Below are 21,935 nucleotides of genomic sequence, written 5' to 3' on the forward strand. Positions count from 1 at the left end.
TCCAATTTTGAGACTCCTTTTAACTTAAGAATGCCCTCTAATGGTTATGGGTCAAGTTGACTTGCTTTTACTCTAGCCTGTGTCCTCGCTTATAATTATGTGGAAAGAGGCATTACTTTAATGATATTTTTAAAGTTCTCACCTCTCCAGGATGAAAACCTGAATTGTTTATAAATAGAGAAAGAAGAACATATTTGTTTAATGCTTCAAAACTCATATTTTACATCATGTTTTTTAAGTTATGGGTTTTGAAATCACGTTATTGGTTGAACCTCTGAGTTTATGGCTCAGAGATTCACACCTTTAAGATTATGACTCAAAGGTTTCAAACTGTGGATTACAACTTGTTAATAGATTATGAAATCAAATTAGTGGATTATAACCATCATTTTAAAAAGTTAGAACAGAGACTACAAAGAAAATATCAAATTGGTTTCCAAAGACTAAGGTTTAATAAAACTTTTGTTATATGTTTACATTTACATTGATGTGTGCGTGTTGGGTTACAGTTTAATAGTGTATTTCTCAGGATTTCAGCCAAGCATTTGAAATCCACTAATTATTGTAGTAGCCCCATCTACTGGTACTTAAAGATAGTGCCACTGGAAGATTTTAGTAAGGTAGTGACCTGTGGTCATTTTTATGCTTCATGCCTTTATATGGCCTTCCCCTTTGTGATTTGATAAGTATATATATTTTTTCTGAATAATAATATTTATTATTAACACATGTGTAGATTCTTTCTGATCAATACCAGATGCAGGATGCATTGGAAAAATCTGATCATTTGATGGCTGCAGCCAAAGATCTCTTTGTTGATTTTCCTCGTAGGCGCACAGGTAAAGTGTTCATTTCAAACAAAAGCTCCTTTTTCTTATTAACCATAGCCACAGATAGCTATTTGGAAGAATTTAAAGTATTTTTCCAGGCATTATATTGTTTATATCATAAGTATTCTAGAGCAGATAGCGCATGAGCGTTGTTGGGCATACGTTCGTTATAATTTGTTCGCTTTACACTGAGAGTCTTAACTATTACAGGTTACTCAGTTAAGGAAAGGTAAAGTGTTATTATCTACTAAAATATTTTATGCCTGGCCAGGCGTGACTCAGTGGTTGAGCGTCGACCTAGGATCCAGGCGATCGGGGTTCGATTCCTGGTCAGGGCACATGCCCGGGTTGCGGGCTCAACCAATGACTCTCTCATCATTGATGTTTCTATCTCTCTCTCTCCCTCTCCCTTCCTCTCTCTGAAACCAATAAAGATATATTTAAAAAATAAAAAAATAAAAAAAAATAAAATATTTTATGGTGCAGTGTATAAGATTTTATAATTTAAATTATGACTTGATTATTAGTTTATTAATATTAAATTACCATATGATTGAAGTATCTGTTTATTGAGTAAAGCATAATTTGAAATCTAAAGCAACTTAAATTTTTCTCCAAAAGGAACTTCCCTCCTTCTCAGATACACAATATTGTTCATAATGTATATATAATCCATTATTTTAATCCCTAAAAAGAGACCATTAGTTTTTTAGCTTAAGGTGTGAATCCTGGCTTAGCTACTTATCAGTGCGACTCTGGGCCAGTTGCTTCAGGTCTCTGAGTTTCAGTTTACTGATCTGTAAAATAATAATAGTATAACAACATCATAGGATTTTGTCAGGGTAAATAACTTAATATATGTAAAAGCATTTAGAACTGTGCCTGGCATGTAGTAAGTACTGTATAAGTGTGAGCTGCTATTATCATTAAAGATTTTCATGTGATGATACAAACTTACGGCAGTGTACAGTGCTTGCAAAATCACTTCAATGAAATGAAACAAAATCATCATGACATTTTCCTTCTGCAGGGTTTCCGAATGTAACAGTGGCTCCTGATTCCTCTCAAGGTCCCATTGTGGTAAATCAAGACCCAGTCACCCAGGCCATCCTCGGTGAATCTGTCTTGGAACCTCAGGTAATGTGCTCTGCTTACAGCCAAAATGCTCACGCTGAAATTAAGTTTAAGGTGATGTAGGCATTGTGGTAAACATTTCAAACGCTTAAATATCAACAGATACCAAGTTGTGGTTGCTAGAATTCTTCTTAATCATATTGCACTTTCTGTGAGTAGTGTTTGTACTAAACAAGATATGACTGGATAATAACTGACACATATTGAGTACTTACCTAGGAGATAGGCACTATTATCCTCATTTAGCAGATAAAAAATGAGACTCAGAAAATTTAAGTGACTTGCGCAGGATCATATAGCTAGTTAGTATCAGATGATATTCAAATCTAGGCAGCCTGGCTCCATAAGGCTGCTCCCACCATATGCCAGTATGGAAACAGAAGGAGTCTTTCCACTTCTACTTTGGAGTCAGGTGGGTCTGCATTCATATTCTGATATTTACTAGGTATTTGATCTTGAGTTGATTTCTTAAGGTATCTGAGTTGGCTCAGAGTGATTTTTGTTAAACGAGAATAGAGCATTCCTGCTATGGTGGTCATGAGGATCTGCTGAGATGTGTTATATAAATTGTCTAGCATAACACCAGGTAGTAGTTCTTCATTAAATGTTAGTTTCTTCTAATGTATTAGTATGTTTAAAAAGTAGCCCCCAGGAAACTGGGCATTTATTGACTAGTTACATGGGAAAATTCTATTATAGCAGTAAAACATTAACTGGCTATACACCAATCTAATTAGAACTCTTAATTAATCAACATGTTTAGAATTTTGAGATAGTAAACATTTTTTGAAAGCCCTTGAAGAACTTAATACTAAAATAAAACTTCTTGTGAATGATTGGGACTCAGTACCTGTTTAATGCAATTTCCTAGTTATTTATGTCTTCTATGAAAAAAGAAGAATCACCAATTAGAGGGATGATCCTAGGGAATTACAAGGTCCAGAATAATTAAGGACTTATAAAGTATACTGTTTTCTTACAAAGGCAATTAAGTAGAATGTTACATGTATTTTAAATAGCCAAAACCCATTAGTTATATCCCTAGGTAAAAAACTACTGATGTTTTGGCACTTATTAAAATGGTAGCTTTCAGATAATGATGGTCTGTGTTGTGGGGATGGGGAAATGACAAGAGCTGAGGTTAGAGAGACAGGGAGGAGCTAGGTTATGAAAGGCTAAGGAAGTGGGAAGTCAAAGTAGAGCCACTAAAGGATTTTGAGAACCGAGCCATGATGAAATTGACTGTAGTGTGGAAGGTGGATTAAGAGGGACAAGACTGGTGAGAGGATCTGGTTAGAAGACTTAGATTGGGATCTTAGAAGTGATGAGGACCTGATCCAGTGCAGGGGCAGCAGGGAAGGAGATGGAGAAGAGGGAGAGATTGAGAGACTAAAAAGGGGTAGAACTGACAGGATTGGGTAGTTGGTTGGATGTGACAGATGAGAAAGAAAAACAATTCCCAGGTGCTTGCTTCACCGTCTGAGCAGATGGTGATGCTGTTTATGGTTTTAACTAATAGAGCAGGAATGATAGGAGAGGCTTAGGAGGATGATCAGTTTTGGATACTTTGAGTATGTGTGTGTAGGATGTTTTGCCACGGACATCTTTCAGGCAGTTAGGCAGTTGGATGTAAATGTCTAGGGCTCAAGAAAGATCTGGGTGAAGATAGAGATTTGGAAATTAATAGCATTTGCCTTGTAATTGCAGCTTTGAAATTAAATAGTTATTCAGAAAGTGAGTCAGATGAAAGGAGAAAAAAGGTCCAAAGGAAGGACCTTGAGTCCTATCAGATATAAGGAAGGGGTAGAAAAAGAAGACCAATAAAGGAGACTGGGAGGGAGCAGCCAGAAGAATAGGAGAAAATACAGTATAATGGAAGTTAAAAGGAAGAGTGTCAAGAAGATTTTGAAGGAAGAAATGAGTGGTTATTGATATATGATGAGTCAGAGAACTAAGGGAAGGCAAAGACTGAAAAATCCCCATTAGATTTAGGAACTAGCCTGTTGGTGTTGACCTTGTAGAGAGCAGTCTGAGTGGAGTGGTAGAGCTGAAGCAAATGGCAGGGCATAGATGGCGAATGAGAAGTAGGGGACAGCTCCTCCGAGAAGTTTGGTGGCGAAAGAGAGAAGATAGGTAGTAGCTTGAGGAGGGGATATAGGGTCAGGATGAGATGGGAGAGACCTGCTCCTATTTAAATGTGGCGGAGCCGAAGCCAATACAGAGAGAGGTTGAAGGTGCCGGTGAGAGAAGGGGCGATCGATGGGGTAGAGGAGGTGAGAGGGTTTGGGTTTAAAACACATGGAGGGACCTTACAAAGAGGGACCTCTCTCCTGTTATGACAGAAGGAAAGGAAGGATAAGTGTGTATATAACCAACTTGTATTGTTTTTCTTGTTTTTGTGTTGAGGAAGGCTCTTAATGAAGTAAATGATGATGAGGAAGAAACTGTTAACAGCCAGTCAGAGGAAAGTGAGAATGAGTTGGATAACTCTCTAAGCTCCCGGTCTAACATGAATGCAGAGAAGTACGTGTATATGGCATAAATATCTACAACGCTTTTCTTTTCTCCAAGGACATTTTTTTTCAGCTTTATTGAGATGTCATTGATGTAATATTGTGTAAGTTTAAGGTGCACAACCTGTTAATTTGATACATTTATGTATGCAAACTGATCACTATAGCATTATCTAATACCTCCATCACATCTCGTAATTACCATCTCTTTTTAAAAATTATTTATTTTTATTTTTAAATACACATTTGGTTTATTTTAAAGTTAGTTAAAAAATACATATTTTAAATTTTTGTTAGTTTTTACTTATTTTCTTTTAAAAATTTATCTGTATTGTTGAAAGTATTACAGATTAATTACCATTTCTTTTTTGTGGTGAGAACATTTAAGATCTAGACACTTAGCAGCTTTGAAGTGTATAGTACAACATTATTAGCTATAATCACTGTGCTGTGCATTAGTTCTCTACAAGTTATTCATCTTATTACTGGAGGTCTTTATCCTTTTATCATCTCCCAATTTCCCCTACCCCCAGCCCCTGTTAACCACCATTCTACTTTGTTTCTTTGAATTCACATTGTCACAAATGATTGGATTTCCTTTTTTCTCATGCTGGATAATATTTCACTATATGTGTGTGTGTATCTGTCTGTCTGTCTATCTAACCATCCATCCATCCATCTCACATCTTTATTCATTCATTTGTTGACAGACGCTTAGGTTGTTTCCATATCTTGGCAATTGTGAACAATGCTGCAGTCAACGTGGGAATGCAGAGATCTCTTTGGGGTCCCGTTTTCATTTCCTTTGGCTATATCCTCAGAAGTGGGCTTGCTGGATCATATGATAGTTCCATTTTTAACTTTTTGAGGAACCACTGTACTGCTTTTCACAGTGGCTGTACCAATTTATATTCCTATCAACAGTGTATGAGGGTTCCCTTTTCTCCACATCCTCCGCAACAGTTATTATCTTTTGACTTTTTGATTATAGCCATTCTAATGAGTATGAAGTGATATCTCACTGTGGTTTTGATTTGCATTTCCCTGATGATTAGTGATGTTAAGTACCTTTTATGTACCTATTGGCTATTTGTATATATTTGGAAAAATGTCTGTTTAGTTCTTCTTCCTTTTTTTTTTTTTTTTTTGCAGGAAACTGAATTAAGTTTCATTTATTCCAGGGCAAAGGGGTTCTTGTGTTTTGTGTTTCAGTAAATCCCAGCACATTTAAAAAAAATTTATCTTTATTGTTGAAAGTATTACAGATGTCCCCCATTACCCCCCTATTGACCCCTTCCACCCCACTCCTGCCCCCTCCCCCGGCCTTCCCCGAACTACTGTCTGTCCATGGGCTGTGCATATATGCACGTAAGTGCATTGGTTAATGTGCCCCCATCCCCCCCAGCACATTATTAACAACAACAACAAAAAACCTAAAACAAAAAACAGAACCCAACCTGGGGGTGTGGGGACCATGCTTGTGGACACAGTGCTGACAGCATAATTTTGGTGGTTGATATTTTTCAGAACATTTCCTTTTTCATTTCCAAAGATCATTGTTAGCAAAGTCCTTTGGGATTCTACAGAGTTCTTACGTGTTGTTCTTTAATGTGTAATACTATGTTTGATAAATAAAGGGTGCATCTGCATATTTTTTAAATTGGGTTTTTTTTTTTTTGCTATTGTTGTATGAGTTCTTTATATATTGTGGATATTAACTGCTTATCAGATATATGATTTACAAATATTTTCTCCCATTCCGTAAGTTGCCTTTTCATTTTGTTGACTGTTTCTTTTGCTGTGCAGAAGCTTTTTGGTTTGATGTAGTCCCACATTCATTTTTGCTTTTGTTGCGTATGTTTTTGGTGTCATATACAAAAAATTGTTACCAGACTAATGTCAAGGAGCTTTTACCTATTTTTTTTCTAGAAATTTTACCATTTCAGGTCTTATAATTAAGTCTTTAATCCATTTCAAGTTCATTTTTGTGAGTGGTATAAGATAGGGGTCCAATTTTATTCTTCTGTACTTGTTTATCCAGTTTTCCCAATACTGTTTATTGAAGACCCAATACTATTTATTGAAGAAACTAGCCTTCCCACTTGTCAAAGATTAGTTGACTGCTTATGGGAGGGTTTTTTCCTGGCTCTTGATTCTGTTCTATTGGTGTCCGTGTCTGTTTTTATTCTAGTCTATTTTTTGCTGATAACAAATTAATTTTGATTGTATACTCTCTATCCTTCTACCCCTTTTTATACTTTGTATCCATGAACAATGTGTTGTAGCTATAGCTATTTTAATACCTTTGTTCTTTAACTTTTATCTTAGAGTTAAGTAGTTAACATATCATCGTGTTACAGTATTAGGGTAGTCTGAATCTGACTGTATTCTTATTTTTACCAGTGTGTTGTATATTTTCAAATGCTTTCATGTTACTAATTAGTGCCCTTTCATTTCAACTTGAAAAACTATCAGCATTTTTTGTCAGGCAGGTTTAGTGGTGATGAATTCCCTTAGCTTCTATTTACTAGGGAAAGTCTTGCCTTCATTTCTGAAGGACAGCTTTGCTGGGCAAAGTGTTCCTGGTTGGCAGTTTCTTTCTTTTAGCACTTTGAATATATCTTTCCATTTTCTTCTTGCCTGCAAGTCCTCTGTTGAGAAATTCAAGGCCATTTACTACATTTTATATCATCTTTTTTTATTAGTTGAAAGTATATTCTTAATTTAAGAAAGTTTCTATTTTGATATAATTTGAAAAAAACATTGTAAGAATGGTATAAAAATTCCTGTATACTTTTCACCTAGATTCACTAATTGTTAACATTGCCTGTATTTGCTCTATCGTTTTTCTCTCTGTATTTATACATACATCTCAGACACACATATTTGGAAATGAGTTTCATACTTCATGTTCTTTTGTCCTTCAATATGTGAGGAGATATTTCCTAAGAACAAAACCATTCATTTACACAGTCTCAGTACAGTGATCCCAATGGATAGATTACATTGATTCAATACTGTTATCTAATCCATAGATCTTATTTAGGTGTCTTCAATTGCCCCTTTAGTATTAATTATGGTCACTCTTTTTTAGTACTTTCAGAACCAATCATGATCACTTATTACATTTAGTTTTCATGTTTCTTTCATCTTCTTTAATCTGGAAACTTCTTTAAGTGTTTCCTTCTCTTTCATAACATTTACAGTTTTGAAGATGTACAGGTCAGTTATTTTATAGAATGTCCTCTAATTTGACTTTGTCTGATATTTCTTTATGATTGGACTCAGGTTATACATTTTGCACAGGAATACCTTTGAAGTGACGCTAAGTCCTTAGTGCATTACATCATGACGCAGTGACATTGGTTCCATTATTGGTGCTATTAACTTTTTTTTTTTTTTAAATATATATTTATTGATTTCAGACAGAGGGAAGGAGAGGGAGAGAGAGAGACAGAAACATCAATGATGAGAGTCATCGATTGGCTGCCTCCTGCACGCCCCCGACTGGGGATCGAGCCCGCAACCCGGGCATGTGCCCCGACCGGGAATCGAACCCCGACCGCCTGGATCCGAGGTTGATGCTAAACCACTGAGCCATGCCCGGCGGCACAAGTGCTATTAACTGATTACTTTGTTAAAGTGATGTCTGCTACATTTCTACAATGGATTATAATTTATTCCTTCTATTTATTTTGATGTTCATTTGCCATAGATTTGGCCAATAGGAGCTTCTTTAAGTCATTCCCATGTCCTTTTGACTTATCCCCATCATTTTTTTAAGCACTTAATTGTGACAGTATAATGTTACAGACTAATACTATTCTTTTTCTGCCCTTGCCCTGGAATCAGTCACTTATTCAAGAAGCGCTTCCTTATTTTATTGAAGAGTATTTAGAAACTAAGGTCTAGTTATTAATGTGCTCAATCCCCTGGATATGTCATTGCTTTTAAACCTTTCAGCATACACACACACACACACACACACACTTACAGTTGTATCCATATCCATATTAATATCTATTTACCTATAAGTCATGACCTTACACTGATATCTCAGAGTTTAATTGAACACTATTGGATTTTTCTTAGCCTTTGCCCATATCATATTTGTAGCTCTCTTTAATACTGAAAAACATCTCTCGAAACATTACACGATATATTTGATCATAAGAAATTCTGCAGACATAGAAGGTAGCTTTGGAATTGCTGCTTTCATACCACCACAGAAGTAAACCTAAGTGGAGTTCAGGATTATTTGCAGATGTTTTAAAGGTTATTCTATTCATTTGGAATAAACTAGGTTTATTTGTTTCTATTTGTATTTAATTTTATTTTTTCCACTCTATCATTTTGAAAAAAACTACACAAAAAGATAGTAACCCAGGTTAGTGTTACCCATTCCCTATCCCTTACTTTGTAGGTAATCAGTTTTATTAGTTTCTTTTTCTTTTTGAAATTGTAAGCCGATACATATATATTCTGTTTTCAATTTTTTTCTTGTAAAAGAGATAGTGTACCATATTTACTTTTATAACTTAAAAATATATCCTGGAAATCACCCCTAAGCAGTTTATAAGTTCTCAGAGATCTCTTCTTTTCCCTCCTTCCCCTTCTCCCTCCCCTCCTCCCCCTTCCCCTCTCCCTCCACCTTCTTCTTTTAATAGCTGCATATTACTAAATTGTGTGAATGTACCATGGTTTATTTGGCCACTCTCTTATACATATGTGAGCATTTAGGTTGTTTCCAATTCTTAGATTGTTTCAGTGACAAAAATGCTCCAGTAAATAACTTGTGAATATGCATTTTTGTATTATTGGAGGCCCATATTTAGAGTAAATTGCTAGAAGTGGGATTTTGGGGTTAAAGGTAAATGCTATGTAATTTTGTTTAAAAATTACTGAATTCTGCTTTATGAGGGTTGTAGCATTTTGCATTCCCACTGGCAATAATATGAGTGCCTGCACCAGAGTGTGTTGTCAGACTTTGTTATTCCCTGATTTTGTAGGTGAGAAATGGTATCATAGTATAGTTTGACCTTCTCCTCTGAGTAAAATAGAAGATATTTTTGTATATATAAGGAACATTACAGTGAGTTGTCTGTTAAGGCCTTTTGCTCATTTTTTCTTTAAGGATATTGGTCCTTTTTTAAAATTAGTAATCATTTTTTTACATATTGAGGATATTAGTATTTTACCAGTGTAATAATATATATGTGTGTGTGTGTGTGTGTGTGTGTGTGTGTATATATATATATATATAGTTTAAATTTATTTATTTTTTTGCATGTGAATCTTGAATCATACTCTGAAATTCTTTCCTAAAACTGGTTTTAGAGGAATTCACTTATGTTTTCTTCTAATACTTGTATGGTTTTATTTTTTACATTTAGATCTCTGATCCATTTATAGTTGATTTTGGTATATAATGTGAGGTATGGATCCAAGTTTTATCTTCTTTTAAATGGGTATTCAATGGTCCCAACTCCATTTATTAAAACCACTTTCTTTGCCCCAGGGATTTGAGATGCTACATGTACATGTAAATTACTGTATGTACTTGGATCTGTTTCTGACTTTCTATTCTAGTCTACTGGCTTTGTTTCTCTAGTCGTGCTTCGATACTATAGTGTTTTAAGTAGATAGAGTTGATAGTGTTTTAATAGGCATTCCTTATAGCCTTATTCAGGGTTTTCTTAATGATTCTAATATGTTTATTTTTTCATATGAACTGTAGTATCAACTTATGTCATTTCATAAAAAAGGTTATTTATATTAAATATTATTAATATAGTATTTATATTAAGTACTAATATAAATAATAGTATTTTTTATATTAATAAATTAACTAGAGAGAACGGGCATCTTTATTATGTTGCTTTATTATTCAAGAACAAAGAATGTTTTTCCATTTGTTAGTCTACTTTTTTGTTTTTGAAGAGTATTTTAATGAATTTTTCTCTTAGGTTTTGCTCATTTCTTGTTAAGTTCATTCCTAGGTATCTTATGATTTTTTTGTTACTCTTAAATGGGGCTTTGTCTTCCATTATACTTTCTGACTAGTTATTGTGTTTGTTTACGAAAGCTATTGATTTCAGTGTATTTGATATTCTGCTATCTTATTGACTCTTGGTTGAATTAGGTTTGCAGTGATTTTCTAGGTTTCTTTTCTTTAGGTATTGTATCAAGGCATCTGCAGATGACATAGTTTTACTTGTTTCCTAAGTCTTATGCCTCTAGTTGACTTTCTTTTTTATATTGCAGTAGCAATATACAAATAATAGTGGAGATAGTAGGCATTCTTGTGTTGTTCCTGATCTGTGAAAATGACTATTGTTTCCTTTTAAGTGAGATGCTGGCTTCAACACTGAGTTGTTGGGTGTTTTTTTAAAACAATGCTAAGGAAATATCTATCAATTCCTGTTTTCTTGAATATCTTTTTTAAAAATCAAGATTGAGCACTGAATTTTGTAAAAGACTTTTCAACATTTATAGAGATAATCATATGATTTTCCTGCTTAGATCTATTAATATGATACATTATATTATGGCTTTCCTAATGTTGAGCTATCCTTGCTTTCCTGAAATAAATTACACTTGGCCATGATGTATTATTTTCATTATTGTGGTATTGGATGTTGTTTGTTAATAGTTTATTTAGTATTTTTGCATTAATATTCATAAGTGATATTGTCTATAATTTTTGAAATATAGACTATCAGATTGAAGTAACAGTGTTATACTTGATTTCATAAGAAGCATCTAGAAGGTTCTAATTTTTAAGTACTGGAGCAGTTTATGTAGCATTAGGACTATCCTTTGAAGATCTGGTAGAATTCCTCTGTGATACTATTTGAGCCTGGTGCTTTTGGTGCGAAAATGCCATAACAACTTTATTTCTTCTATGGAGATGGGATTATTTAAACTTTGTATTTCTACTCAAATCAATTTTGGTAAATTACATTTTCTTAGGAATGAATCCATTTTATTTAGGTTTATCAATATATCACCATAGAGGTGTACAAATCTCTATACTGCTAGAAAATATTTTTTGTTCAGTGCTTATCTCTCCCTCATCATTTCTTCTCTTTCTCACCGCCCCTCCCCCCTTTTAAAATTAGTTAGTGGTTTGTCTACTTTGTTAAATTTTCAAAGAACCAGAATTTTGATTTATTAATTAGAGCTACTATTTTCCTGATTTCTTTCTTATCAATTTTTGCTTTTGTCTTTATTTTCTTTCTTGCCCTTTTTTTTGGTTTACTTTTTTTCCTGGTATTTTTAGTTGGGAATTGATTTTCATTCTTTTATTCCTAATTGACAAACATATTTCAGGTTCTGAATTTTCCTCTGATCACTGCTTTAAACGTGTACCGTAAATTCTGATATATAGTGTTTTGTTATTTTAGAAATTTGGTAATTTAAGTTTATATTTTCCCCCTTTACCTAAGGGTTGTTTAATAGGTTTTAAAAAATGTTTCCAGATAGAAGAGGCTCTTTGTTTTTTTGTTTTATTAGTTCTAGTTTTATTTGATTACATTCAGAGTGTGGTTTGTAATATTTTTACGTGTGGAACTTAATGATGTTTTCTTTGTGACCTAATATAGATCAAATTTTTATGAATGTTCCATGTGTGTTCTTGAGAAGAAGGTATATTCTCTATTTACAAGGTATAAAGTTCTAAATGTACATCCACAAGATCTGCCTCATTGATTATGTTGTTAACTTCTTCTGTATCCCTGTTTATTTTTACTGTATCTTATATTGAGAGTTATGGATTAAAGTCCCTTGCTGTTTATTATTGTGTTTCTATTTTTCTTTGTAGTTGATGTTTATATTTCTTTTTTGAGTCAAATACCTCCATCCTTATAAAGGTGCTTGTTGCATGTTTAGGTACATGGATATCCATAAATATTGTATCTTCTTTGTGAATTATGGGTTTTAGCATTAAAAAGTGTCCTTTGTCACACTGAATGCTTTTGGGCTTCAATTCTACTTTGTTTGATATCAGGAATTAAACCTCTGCCTTCTTATTTCTAAATTGCCTGGTTCATCTTTACTCATCCTCTTATTTGAGCCTTTATGAATTATTGTGCACTAGGTGTGTCTCTTGTATTCAACATAGAATTGGGCCTTGTCTTGTTAGCCAATATGACAGTCTTTATTTTTTTTAAATTGGTGAAGTGACCTGTAACATTTATTGATACAGTTATGTTTGATGTCAACTTTGTCATACTATTTTAGAGTACTATGTGTGTTATACTGTAATTATAGTTTTACTCCTCTATGTTTTTTTAAAAATTTCTGTTGGTATTTAGAAAGTTTGTAATTTTGTTCTAGTTGGTTGTCTTTGCGAATGTACCTTTTATATAGCCTTTAGTCCCCTGTTTTCTTATTTAACATTTCGCTGTCAGGTGTGTTGGCTTTAAGCGGTGTTTTTTGCGTCAGCCATTGCCTATTCGACAAATGGGTTATTCTGATTCCTGTTATTCCCCTTCTTTTCTCTTCATCCATCTCTCCATTTGTAGATGCTTTTTTTGCTTTCACAAACATAGAGCACTTACATATTATTCTTCCTAGTATATTTCCATTTTGGTTTTAATCTGTGAGCTACAATAAAATATGTTAAATGCCCATCTTAGTCTTTTTATATTTCTCTAGTTAACTCTTGGTTGGATCTCTCGGATAAAGTTTATTATAGAGTTATTTTATTTTATTTATTTATTATTTATTTATTTTTAAATATACCTTTATTGATTTCAGAGAGAGGAAAGGAAAGGGATAGAGAGATAGAAACATCAATGATGAGAGAGTCATTGATCAGCTACCTCCTGCCCGCCCCCGACTGGGGACCGACTAGGGATGGAGCCCGCAGCCCGGGCATGTGCCCTGACCAGGAATCAAACCCTGATCGCCTGGATCCTGGGTTGACGCTCAACTGCTGAGCCACGCCGGGCCGGGCTATTATAGAGTTTTTGAATATAGTATTCCCTGAGTTCTTGAAAGCTTAAACATTTTTCCATAGCTCTGATATTTGATAGGCAGTTTAGCTGGATATAAAATCTTTGGTTCATATGTTTTTTCCCCCCTTAACGTTCTTGAAAATGCTACTGTACTCTTGGTTTGCTTTGAGTGTTCCCTTTGAGAAGTCTGATGCTAGGATAATGTTCTTGCCCTTTTAAATAATTTGACACTTTTGTATAGTGACTTGACATTTAAATTTATATTTATATTTAATTTTTTTAGCATTTATATTTTATTATTTTATATTTAAATTTAAATTTTATTTCCTTTATCTTTAAAATTTAAATATTGCTAAGTTATGTCTTGGAGCTTACCTTTCCAGGTCAATTTTTCCTTTTTCAGGACAGTTAGCCCTTTCATGTATGGATTCAGTTTTTTTTAAAGTTTTGGTTTATAGTTTTAAATTAGTTCTATATCACTGGTTTTTCTTCTTCAGAGACTCCATATATAGTCTTTCATGTCTTCCATTTCAAGTACTTTCTCTCTAACCATTTTCATTCTTCTTAATCTTATTTTTAATCTTTTTGTTGTTTTCCTGTAATTCTTCAGTGTTCCTTATTAAATGTTTATTTAACAGTTCTTCATTGAACACATTATAATTTAATCTTTATTTCTGAGGTAGTTGTCTTTTTCTTGGATTTATTTCCTGAGTTCAGTCAATTCTTGTTTTATTTCTTCCTGGTTTTTATCCATTTTAGGTCTTAGTTTTGGATTTTCTGGTTCAAGATTTATATAGAAAGAGCTCCAAACATATTTCATTTTGTTTAAATATATTTTATTTCACTTGTGTTGTGTTATAGTTTTTTTGTTTGTTTGTTTGGTGGGGATGGATTTTCATGAGCTGAAATCTTTCAATTTAAATTTTCTGTTTCTACTCAAGTCAGTTTTGGTAAATTATATTTTCTTAGGAACTTACCCATTTAACTTAGGCTTATCAACATATTGCCATTGTTTTGTCTTTGTGTGGAGGTACACAACTGCTCAGTCCCTTTTTAGATAGGATAACACAGGCTCCAGGGATTAGGTTGTAGTAACTTTGGGGGATTATTCTTAAGCCTACTATGGATAGTATTATACTTTTTTTCTTGTTATCATTTTACATAACCTTACTCTTAAAAGTATAAACATTAAAGATAGAAATGTGAGTTCATACTGGTTTGGATTTTCCCAATTTGTACAGAAATCTCATTCCAACTTTTTCTTAGGATTTGTCCTAAATTTAGACTTAGAGCTAGCACTGTCTTACAGAGGAGTCTTTCTGATGCTTTGATAACTAATGCCCTGTGAATAGACTATATTACAGACCTTTTACTTAGTATACTTTATAGCAACTAATGTTCAGTGTACTGCCCATAGTTGTCTTGAAAGCGACTCCATTAGGTTGAGATTTGTGGAGCCACTAAAGAAGATTTTACTTTTCCTGGTTTGTTTGTTTTTTGGTAAAGTCTTTATTTATAGTTCACACACCATACAGTCCACCCATTTAAAGTGTAATATTTGATGATTTTTAGTATATTCACAGATGTGTACAATTTACAATCAATTTTAAAACATTTGCATTACCCCTGAAAGAAACCCCATACTCTTTAACCCCAAACTCTTGAGCCTTATCTAATCTATTAGTTTAGCCTATTTTCTATCCCTGTAGATTTGCCATTTTGGTACATTTTGTATATATAGAATCATGCAATCAATATGTGGTCTTTTGTGTGTGGTGTCTTTTACTTAGTATGTCTTCAAGATTCATCCATGTTGTAGATATATCAGTTCTTTGTTCATTTTTATGGCTTCATAATGTTCCATTGTGTGGATATATCACATCCATCAGCTAGTGTATGTTTGGGTTGTTTCTGCTTTTGGCCCCGTAGCTCTTTTAAGTCTCAGTCCAATTCAGAAATAGACAACTGGAGATTAAAATATCAGCTTTATCAATGATGAAGATGATTACAGTAAAACACTTAGCTCTCTAATTTTTTACACTACATCTCTTCTTCCCAGCTCCTCACCACACAGGGCAGAGACTGCCCAGTCAATAGTCACTTGACTTCTGAGAGGAGCAGAGGACAGGCTTCTTAGGAGAGAGAAACCAAAAGGGACCAAGTTGTGTACTTTCTCTAGAGAAAGAGAGAGGAGGATGGAACCATACCATAAAACTTCAGAAAGGGCAAAATGGCCCTGCTTTAGGAGCCAACATAGTCTGGACACTGGAAAGGAGATGGAATGATTCCTTCTAAAACTAAGAAGACTGGCATTTTAGCTCTCTGTCTTATAAGTTAAAGCAAAACATATTTTTTTCTTTGATTATGATTTATGAAAAGTTCCTTCAAATCAAACATGTAAACAGTTAAATAGTGTAAATAATAGCACTTATTAATTGTAATATAACTTGTCCCATAATTTATAGGTTTCTTCACCAACTAAAGGAAGATAATTCTGAGTTAATTAATAAACTGTGGACTGATATTCAGCAGAAAATAGCAACACAGTCACAAATAAGTCCTTCAGGAACTCCATCATCTTCCTCTCCATCAGAGGAAAAGAAAGGTTTGTTTTCTCATTGTATTATTTCTCACAGAGTAATCTTTGTTTTATTATGTTCTTTCTTGAATGCAGTAATTTTTAAAGGAGTTACTTGAGTTTTGACTATCTTAGCCTAATTGAATAGAATACTGATTGATCTGTCAGTTGAAATGCTTTAAACAGTTTTTCCCCCCACCTGAGATACTTTTGGAAATATTCTTTGTTTTAGCTGCTCTGAATGCTACCAATGCTGTCAAGAGAATCCACACCAGGCTTCAGCCTGAAGAATCTTCTGAGTCTCTAGACTCGAGCTATGTTGTGAGACAAGTGCTGAACTCAAGGAAGCAAAAGCAGCTGCTAAATAAAGGTTCAGTCCCTTAATTTAAAAAGATGAATTATTAAATGTGTAACTTGATACAGCTATCTTAATGTCTTAGTAAATGTTTTTTCCTTTAAACTCATTCAGTTGGATCTAGCTAAGTAAGAATTTACTGAGTGGTAGCTAAGAAATGCCTCCTTTTATCTCATGTAACTCTGTAGAGAGATGGTTCTAGTACATTCCTTATAGATTGTAAACCTGGTTTAAACTGAATAGATTTTTGTGAGAAAATGGTGATAACTTCTATAAAAACCTTTTATAAATTGTGAACAGCCAAAGGTTTTTCTAGTAATTTTCTAGTGTTATTTTCCTGATCTTAAAATAGAATGATTTCTGTCATTATCAGTGAAAAGAAAACCGGAGTTGGGTGCTCCTTCCAAGCAGAAGAAAAACATGTTGTCAAGTAGCACAGCCTCCACAGACTTATCAAGTAGCACCAATCCCAGCCTGGATGTCCTCAAACACATGATGCATGAGGTGGAACATGAAATGGAAGAGTATGAGCGGTCGACAGGACGCGAGGTCAAGGAACCGCAGAGCAGTCAGGGCCTTACGGGCTTCACCCTGTCGCTGGTGAGCTCCCTCTGCCGCCTGGTTCGGTACCTTAAAGAGGTAAGAGTGTGGGGTTATTAGAGTCTCCTTTTCAGAGTGCTGGCGGAAAGGTTGTGGGTTTCTTCCTCTACACTTAATTGGTTGCAACTTCCAAATAAAGTGTAGTCAAGTTTGAATAGCTTTGTTTAAAATACCTCAGTTTTAGATTATCTGCAGTGAAGGTTTACCCTCTTAATATCCCTCTACGTGCTGATTCGTGTATCATCGAGCATGTTGATACATGCTCAAGTAAGTGGTATTGATTTTAATATGAGCCTTAGTGAAATATAATTAGGAAAGTAAATCTGCTATAAGGAAAGTGTCTTGTGCTAATATTGAATGTTACTGTTTGGCAGTTAAAGAGTAAATAGAACTAGTAATATGTCCTCATGCTACTGCATTCGTCCTCTTCCTGTTCCCACTTCAGTTCAGTTTGGAGAGTCATAAAATCCCTCATTTTATCTGCGTGACTGTTAACCTGGGCTTTGCTTCAGCATCTTTGTGGCAGATATTTTATTGTTGTGAAGTCATTTATAACACAAGCAAGAATTGTTTCTTTAGTTCATTTGTGAATAATAACCAGTCCTCAGAATGCTGAGGAATTAGAGTTTGCTATGAAGTTCATCTTTTAAAAAAATCTATTTAAACTATTTTTATGTATTTAAATTTGCTGCACATAAACTATGATAAAATATTTGAGGAAATTTTATTATTAAAGAAGTTGATTCACCTCTCTAATTCAGAGGTTTCAATTTCTCCAGAGCTGTCTTCATAAAATTGCTTTTTAGTGCAAGATTTATTGTAGTGTCAGACTTACGAAAGTCTTAACATTCTTTCACCTTCATGTCAGGAATCTCTAGGACTGTAGTTTCGGCTCTGAAAGTGTTATAGGCTTAGAAGCATGTACTTTTTAGCTAATCACTTGCTTTATAAAGCTCGGTTATTTAAACCTGTTGTCATTTATTTTAAATTGTATTTTAACAGACTTAATTTTCAAATTCGTGATATATTCACAAACTATGAAATTCAAAGACACAGAAGGGTGTATGATGAAAAATCTAATTCTCACCCTTTATTTCCATTTAACCTGTTTGCTTCCTTGTAGCCAACTCTCATTACCAGACACCGTGTATCCTAGAGGTGGTCAAGCAATATGTATATGTACTTCCCTCCACTTTCTTCTACAGAATTGTAGCTATTTAGTTCTTTATACCATTCTGTTTATTGTGTTCTAGTTAAAGAAGGGAAGAGAATAAAGCAGCATATTTTAATGAAATGTAAACCTTTTAATAAAAATATTTAACTCTCATTACTGTCACATAATATATACTTTGTAAGTATTCTTTTCTCTTTGACAGTTTTGAGCAGAAACTTTTAGTTTTCAAAGTGTGATGCTATGGATGGGGTTTATTTATTTGTTTATGGTTGTAGAGTGAACTCCAACTGCGTAAAGAAGTAGAGACAAGACAGAAACTGGAACAGGTATTAGGTGATCATCGAGAGCTCATTGATGCTCTGACAGCTGAAATTCTGCTTCTTAGAGAAGAAAATACTGCTACCCAGGTACTCAGATGAGATCCCAAACTTCCGTGTTTACTAGTATAAAACATCTTTAAGAATGTATGAGATTCCTACTAGTTACCTTTGGTTTAGTTGTGCCGATGTTATTACTTGTGCTTCTTTATTATCATCAGTGGTAATTTTTATTGAACATCTATTATACTGGAGGTACTGTTGGAGAAATTTGGACAATAACTAGTGCATAGAGTAAGTCTACTGTCTTCCAGAAACTTACTAAATAATGGGGAAGACAGAATCTACATTTAAATATTACTACCAATATTATAGTAGTTTTTTAAAATGTTTGATGAGTGTTATGATAGCTACTTTAAAAAAATTATCTTTATTGTTGAAAATATTATAGATATCCCTCTTTTTCCTCCATTGAGCCCCTTCACCCTGCATCTGCCCCCCCCCCCCCCCCCAGGTCTTCACCACACTATTGTCTGTGTTTGTGGGGTATGCATATAAGTTCTTTGATTAATCTCTCCTCACCTACTCCCCAACCCCCGCCTTCCTACTGAGATCCATCAGTCTGTTCCATGCTTCTATGTCTCTGGATCTATTTTGTTCCTCAGTCTATTTTGTTCATTAGATTCCACATATGAGTGAGATCATGTAAAACTGAATCAGGAAAAATCAGAAAACCTGAATAGGCTACTAACAACTGATAAAGTTGAAGTAGCAATGAAAACACTCAGATAGTTTACTAAACATTTTTTCTTGCTTTTTGAGGTAGGCCTGCAGTGCTATGAACTTCGCTCTTAGGACTGCTTTCGCTGTGTCCCATAGATTTTGGGTTGTTGTGTGTTTGTTTTCATTTGTTTCCAGGAAGGTTTTGATTTCTTTCTTGATCTTATTGGTAACCCATTCATTGTTTAATAACATGCTGTGTAGCCTCCATGTGTTTGAATGTTTTTGAGTGTTTTTACTATAGTTGATTTTAATTTCATGCCATTGTGATCTGAGATGATGACAGCTACTTTTAATTTCAAAACAGTAGAGGATACCATTGGAGGAACCCTCCTGCAATCATATGTCCTTTAAGTTGTTTATAGTACCTTCATGGTTATTAGATGAGTCCTCTTTGCCACTTGTCTGGCCAATCACTCTGTTTTTAAAAGACATACAGTATTTTTTCTAGAAAACCTTGCCTTCATGCTGCATTAAATATGCTTCCTTTGTGCACTTTTGTTTTGTTAATCCTCACCTTTGTTTTCCATTGATTTTTTAGAGAGAGTGGAAGGGAGGGATATGGGGGGAAACAGAGAGAGAAACATCGATGTGAGAGAGGCACATTGATTGGTTGCATTCCACATGTGCCCCTGACAGGGACCAGGGATTGAATCTGCAACCCAGGTAACATGCCCTTGACTGGGAATCGAACCCACAACGCTTTGGTGCGTGGGCTGGTGCTCTAACCACCGAACCACACTGGCCAGGGCCCTCTGTGCACTTTTGCTACTCTGGATATTGCTCTCGTATTTAACAAATTGTGTTACACATACATGTGTACCTGTCATCAATACTGGGAGCTACCTGAGGACAGAGACATTTTTATTCATCTGTTTGTTCTCAAATGGTGGTTATTACAACTTTTATTTATCAGCCAAAAGAGACTAGAAAAGCAATAGTTAGTAGATAAGTTGTGATTGTGTAAATGGACAGTAGACATAAATCATGAAATTTTTTAAATTGATGTATATAGTTCACACACTATTTAATTCACCCTTTTAAAGTGTACAGTTTGGTGGGTTTTAGTATATTCACAGAGTTGTGCACCATTATAAAATTTCAGAACATTTTTATCACTCCAAAGAGGAACCCCAATGGCAGTCACCCTCTGTTTTTTCCTTCCTCCAGCCCCTGGCAACCACAGGTCCACTTTATGCTTCTATAGATTTACCTAATTGGGATATTTCATATAAATAGAATCATGCAATATGTGGTCTTTTGTGTTTGCCTTCTTTCACTTAGCATAATGTTTTCAAGGTTCATCTATGTTGTAGCATGTGTCAGTATTTCTTTTCTTTTTATCACCCAATAATATATATATATTTTTAATCCTTACCCAAGGATATATTTTTATTGATTTTAGAGAAAGAGTACGTGGGGGGAGAGAGAGAAACATCAGTGTGAGAGAGAAACATTGATCGGTTGCCTTTCATATGTGCCCTGATGGGGGATTGGACCTGTGACTTTTTGGTATACGGGACTGCTCCAACCAGCTGAGCCACACTGGCCAGGGCCAATAATATTCTATTATATGATGATACCATATTTTGCTTATTCATCTTTCAGTTAATGGACATTTGAATTGTTTCCACTTTTTGTGTATTATGAATGAATAATTTTGCTATGAACATTCACGGACAAGTATTTGAGTGTACATATGTTTTCAATTCTCCTGGAAAGGTAGGAAGTTTTAAAATGTACTAATTTGTCCAACAAATTCTTATTGAGTACCTACTGTAGGCCTGGCACTGTTCTAGGTACAAGAAATACAGTAGTGAACAAAAAAGAAATTTTTGCCTTCATGGAGCTTATGTTCTAAATAAATCTTAAAAAAGAAGAAAAAGTGAAGGATATTGTAAGTTAAATGGTGATGGTGATATGTACTATAAAGAAAAATAAAGCAGGTAAGAGGCATAGGAAGTGTCTCTGAGGGGAAGTTGTAAATGGGATGGGCCATGCCTACCTGAGGAGGTGAGGGAGCGAGCATGCAGGTAGCTGAGAGATGAGCTGTCGAGCAGAGGAACAACAACTGCAGAGGTCTGAGGTGGGAGTGTGGCTGTTGAGCTCAGAAACATCAAGGAGACCAGTGTGGTAGAAATAGAATGTGGGAAAGAGAGAGTAAGTAGTAGGAGACAAGAGCAGATAAGCCTAATCATGCGGGGCATTTTAGGCTGGGTAAGGACTTGGGATGTTATGCTGAGTGAGATGAGAGACCACTGAAGGGTTTTGAGTAGAGAAGAGACATGGTCTTATGTAGGTTTTAAGAGGATCATTTTGGGCCAGTATGAGAGATCATACTAGATCAGAGATTACCGCTCTTTCTTGGTTTATGGTGCCCTTTGTGTCTCAAGACACCCCTAGGCCAAAAGAAATACCCAACAGTTTCATTTATTAAGTGTTAGGTTCAAACAACTTAATTAGTAATTATATCTCAATAACTTAGATGCTGTTTGAAAAAAAATGATACATGTAAATTGATAGAAAAAGTCATATTTTTATTCATGATTAAATAACCACAATTATTTACTGATGGAATATGTATACTGTTGGGCACTGAACAGCTTCTGAAAGCTTGGAATTGTATTGGACACCATAACTCTTATTTTCTGTTCTACAATAATTTTTATGCAGTATTGCTTTTTAGCATAGCAA

At 34.6% G+C, this 21,935-nt stretch overlaps 1 protein-coding gene across 14 annotated transcripts in view; it reads left to right on the top strand.

Annotated features, from left to right (window-relative positions):
* SPICE1 (spindle and centriole associated protein 1) overlaps positions 1 to 21,935 on the top strand; it is a 51,599-nt gene that overhangs the window by 17,031 nt on the left and 12,633 nt on the right. For 8 of the 14 annotated variants that reach the window (XM_081137637.1, XM_081137636.1, XM_081137638.1 and 5 more), the window contains exons 5-11: positions 758 to 839; positions 1,861 to 1,967; positions 4,375 to 4,487; positions 15,903 to 16,042; positions 16,248 to 16,385; positions 16,744 to 17,009; positions 18,420 to 18,551. In XM_081137637.1, the coding sequence (XP_080993763.1) occupies positions 758 to 839; positions 1,861 to 1,967; positions 4,375 to 4,487; positions 15,903 to 16,042; positions 16,248 to 16,385; positions 16,744 to 17,009; positions 18,420 to 18,551 (978 nt within the window). Of the gene's footprint in view, positions 1 to 736; positions 840 to 1,860; positions 1,968 to 4,374; positions 4,488 to 15,902; positions 16,043 to 16,247; positions 16,386 to 16,743; positions 17,010 to 18,419; positions 18,552 to 21,935 lie in introns of all 14 variants that reach the window. The other 6 variants (XM_081137635.1, XM_081137642.1, XM_081137647.1 and 3 more) reach the window with 1 other exon arrangement.

This window comes from Miniopterus schreibersii, assembly GCF_964146895.1.
Source record: "Miniopterus schreibersii genome assembly, chromosome: 5".
NCBI lineage: Eukaryota > Metazoa > Chordata > Mammalia > Chiroptera > Miniopteridae > Miniopterus > Miniopterus schreibersii.